The following is a 3,879-nucleotide window of genomic DNA, read 5'->3' as shown; positions in this document are numbered from 1 at the left end:
GGCCCAGTTAAGAAGCTGAAGACTCCTGTGTTGGGGAACCAGAGAGCAGGCCTGGAGAAGGGTGGACATTGTCCTATAAGGCAGATACAGCCCAGAACAAGCTGGGCCCAGAACCTGCAGATAAACCCTGGAAAGTCTGAAATACAGGACAGAGACTTTGTGAGCACTGAGGAGAGAACAGACAGACAGACAGACAGAAATGTGCAGAACTCAGCCTGATAGCTTGCAGCTGGGAGTGGGGACAGCTGGGACAGGAATGGCAGGAAGCATTTAACAATGAAAACCCACCTCAACCAGGGCCTGGGACTGGGCTGGAGGCTGTGCCAATCCTTTTGGGCCTCCCTCCACTCAGGAGGCCCTGTTCACTGCCTGAGCCCGGGAAGACCAACCCATCCAATTTCCAGCATTTCCCCAGGGACCGGCCATCCATCACCCACCCAAGTGTGGAATTAGGGTGTGTTGGTGGGGATGAAGAGCACAAGAGGAGCCACCCATGGACCAGAACCCCAGGACCTCTCCCCACAGAACTCAACAAGAGAGAATCAGGCCGGAAAACTAGGCCTCAGGGACATATATGAGGGTCTTGTGGTCTCCAGAGCAAGGGCCCCCAAGGAGGTGGATTGTGACCTTCAGGAAGACCCAGGCCCTGCCAGCACCCCACCACAGGCAGAGCAAAAATGCGCCTGCTGCAACCCTCTGGGGCGGCCTCGCGAGGAGGGAAGGTAGGGAATACCTAAGGGAAGAGATCAGACAGCCCAGTTGAAGGAGCCGGTGCAGTACCACCCAGCCGAAGCGACAGCGCCCTGAGGAGGGCGCTCGCTACCTATGCCCCCCCCCCCTTAATGAAAAGGGGAGAGAGGCTGTTCCCATGGCTTCTCTTCTACCTCAACCCAGTGCATCAAAACAAGCTGACCCAGGGCCCTAAGACCTGTATGGGGAGGTAGAAGCAGCCACCCCTCCTCCCCAGCTCAGACCCTTCGGGGGTCCTCCGACCGCAGCCACGTCCACCTCTCCCGTTTCTGGTGAAGGGAAAGGACCAGAGACTGGGGGTGGGGTGGGCGGGACTTGGGCTTGGCATGCGAGGTTCTATTGGTCAGAGGAGCTGCCGGTTAGGAGGGCAGCTCGGGCGAGGATTGGGCACGTGAAGCGGGGCGCGGCGAGGCGAAAGAAGAGGCCCAAGGGGTGGGGCTAACGCTGCAGCTGGCGCAGCTCAGACTCCGAGCAGCAGCCGCCGATCCGCAAAGCAGCCAGCTTTCCCCGCCCGTTCCCGCGCCCCGGCCGGGGCTAGGCCCCCCACCGCCGGGTCTCCGGGGGCTGCAGCAGCAGCGGCGGCGGCAGCGGCGCCGCCCGCGCTTCCCGCTGGGGCCCGGGCGCCGGCCCCTCACTGCAGGATGGGCACGGTGCTGTCTCTTTCCCCCGCCTCCTCGGCCAAGGGCCGGAGGCCCGGCGGACTGCCCGAGGAGAAGAAGAAGGCACCGCCCGCGGGGGACGAGGCGCTGGGGGGCTACGGAGCGCCGCCAGTAGGCAAGGGCGGCAAAGGCGAGAGCCGGCTCAAACGGCCATCCGTGCTCATCTCGGCGCTCACCTGGAAGCGCCTGGTAGCCGCGTCTGCCAAGAAGAAGAAAGGCAGCAAGAAGGTGACGCCCAAGCCAGCGTCCACTGGCCCGGACCCCCTGGTCCAGCAACGCAACCGCGAGAACCTTCTCCGCAAGGGCCGGGATCCCCCCGACGGCGGCGGCGCCACCAAGCCCCTGGCCGTGCCCGTGCCCACGGTGCCCGCGGCCGCCACCACCTGCGAGCCGCCGTCGGGGGTCAGCGCGGCCGCCCCGCCGCCAGGCTCGGGTGGCGGAAAGCCGCCGCCGCCGCCCCCGGCCCCGCAGGCGGCGCCCCCCGTGCCCGGAGGCTCGCCGCGGCGGGTCATCGTGCAGGCGTCCACGGGCGAGCTGCTGCGCTGCCTGGGCGACTTCGTGTGCCGACGCTGCTACCGCCTCAAGGAGCTGAGCCCGGGCGAGCTGGTGGGCTGGTTCCGCGGAGTGGACCGCTCGCTGCTGCTGCAGGGCTGGCAAGACCAGGCCTTCATCACGCCCGCCAACCTAGTGTTCGTGTACCTGCTGTGCCGCGAGTCGCTGCGCGGGGATGAGTTGGCGTCGGCCGCCGAGCTGCAGGCCGCCTTCCTCACCTGCCTCTACCTCGCCTACTCCTACATGGGCAACGAGATCTCCTACCCGCTCAAGCCCTTCCTCGTGGAGCCCGACAAGGAGCGCTTCTGGCAACGCTGCCTGCGCCTCATCCAGCGGCTCAGCCCGCAGATGCTGCGGCTGAACGCCGACCCCCACTTCTTCACGCAGGTCTTTCAAGACCTCAAGAATGAGGGCGAGGCCGCCGCCAATGCCGGGGGTCCGCCCAGTGGGGGCGCGCCCGCGGCCCCCGCCTCCTCCTCGGCCGCCAGGGACAGCTGCGCGGCCGGAGCCAAGCACTGGACTATGAACCTGGACCGCTAGGGAGGCCCGAGGGCCGCGCCTGCCCCCCGCCCCTGCCCCCGACACGCTCGGAGCCCCTGGGACCATCGCGCCGCCGCCGCCGTTGCGGGCGCTCCGAGCCGCGGCCGCAGGGGGAGCCGCCGCCGCCCCCCGGGAAGGTGGAGGCCGGGAAGCCAGAGGCCGCAGCGTCTGGATTTGCTGGGCGTGGGGTGGGGGTGGGGGATGAGCGCGGGAAGGGGACCCCCTACCTCAGCCTTTCTGTCTGCGCCCCCACCTCTCCAACTCGGCCCGGGCGTCCCCCTTCCCTCCCGCGCGCGTCTGTAAACCCGTCTTCCTCGGTTCTGTCCGTTCCCCCGCTGCCTCCCCGTATCTTCATCTTCCCCGCTCCCCGCCTTTCCACTTCACGTTCCTCGGGTGTGTATTTCCGTCTCCATCCGGCCCCTACCTGTCTCTCTTTGCCCCCCGTTTCTCCTTCTGCACCTGTGTCCCCATGTCCCTTCCCTTTTTCCTCGCTGTTGGCACGTGTCGCCGCCTTCCTTCCTGTCTGCCTCCCCTCACCCCGCCTGTGTCAGCTTGCGTTACCCCCCAGACCGAGCCCCCAGACTTCCCTCCCCAAACCAAAAGGAACGTGAGTTCTTAATTTGGACCGACTGAGGGGCGGCCAGAAACTGCAGCCCCAGGGGCCGGGACCACCCCGGACGGCCCTTCGCCCCGCCCCCACCGCCTCTCCACCTGCCCAACGTGTTGCATGCCGGGAGTCGGGGCGAGGGACGCCGGCTCCCGGAGGCTGACCTTCGGGAGCGGACTCAACCCAGGAGGCCACCCCGGCGGCAGCGGCGCTCCAATGGAAGGAAGGGAAGGGACAGAAACTCTTCTTACTCAGGGGGAGGGGCACCCTCTTCCTTATCCTTAGGTGTTTTTTGTTTTCCCCTCTTTTAATTTATTCGGCTGTTTCCGGAGGGTGGGGGAGGGAGGGTTGGGCCGGGAGCTGTCTGAGGTGCTGATCCGAGGCCGGACCGAATCCTCCCGGGAGCGTACCAGGGACAGGGTTGGGCCTGGTGCCGTGTCCAAGGTGCCAATGATGCGGGCCGACGGCGCGGGCTGCACTGTCTGTCTGTCCGTCTGTCCGGGAGATAACTATAAAGCGCTGGAAGCGCCTGCAGATGGTTTTGCGCCGGCCTTTCTTTGAGCCCCGGGAGGGAGGGAGGGAGGGAGCGGGAGCGGGAGCGGAACTGCCACCGGCAGCGCAGGAGGCCCCCATGGGCCTAGTGAGGAAGGTCTGGTCCCTGGGAACTGCTACTCCTTCGGCCCCGTTTACCGCCACCCCAGCCCCCGCCTCCATTTTGTCTGGCCCAGCCCCTCATTAATGGCTGGTCCATTTCTGGATTAAGTGACGAGG

At 66.5% G+C, this 3,879-nt stretch overlaps 1 protein-coding gene across 1 annotated transcript; it reads left to right on the top strand.

Annotated features, from left to right (window-relative positions):
* Positions 1-1,391: 1,391 nt before the first annotated feature.
* On the top strand, positions 1,392-3,635 carry CDK5R2 (cyclin dependent kinase 5 regulatory subunit 2; the record flags this gene model as incomplete). Its single annotated transcript, XM_081142823.1, has 1 exon — positions 1,392-3,635. One exon carries the CDS (start codon positions 1,392-1,394, stop codon positions 2,499-2,501), a length of 1,110 nt encoding a protein of 369 aa, XP_080998949.1. The 3' UTR covers positions 2,502-3,635.
* Positions 3,636-3,879: the final 244 nt, after the last annotated feature.

Source organism: Miniopterus schreibersii (assembly GCF_964146895.1).
Source record: "Miniopterus schreibersii genome assembly, chromosome: 7".
In the NCBI taxonomy this organism is placed as follows: Eukaryota; Metazoa; Chordata; class Mammalia; order Chiroptera; family Miniopteridae; genus Miniopterus; species Miniopterus schreibersii.
The sequence above is the reverse complement of the archived record's forward strand: the minus strand, read 5'-3'. Positions and strand labels throughout refer to the sequence as shown.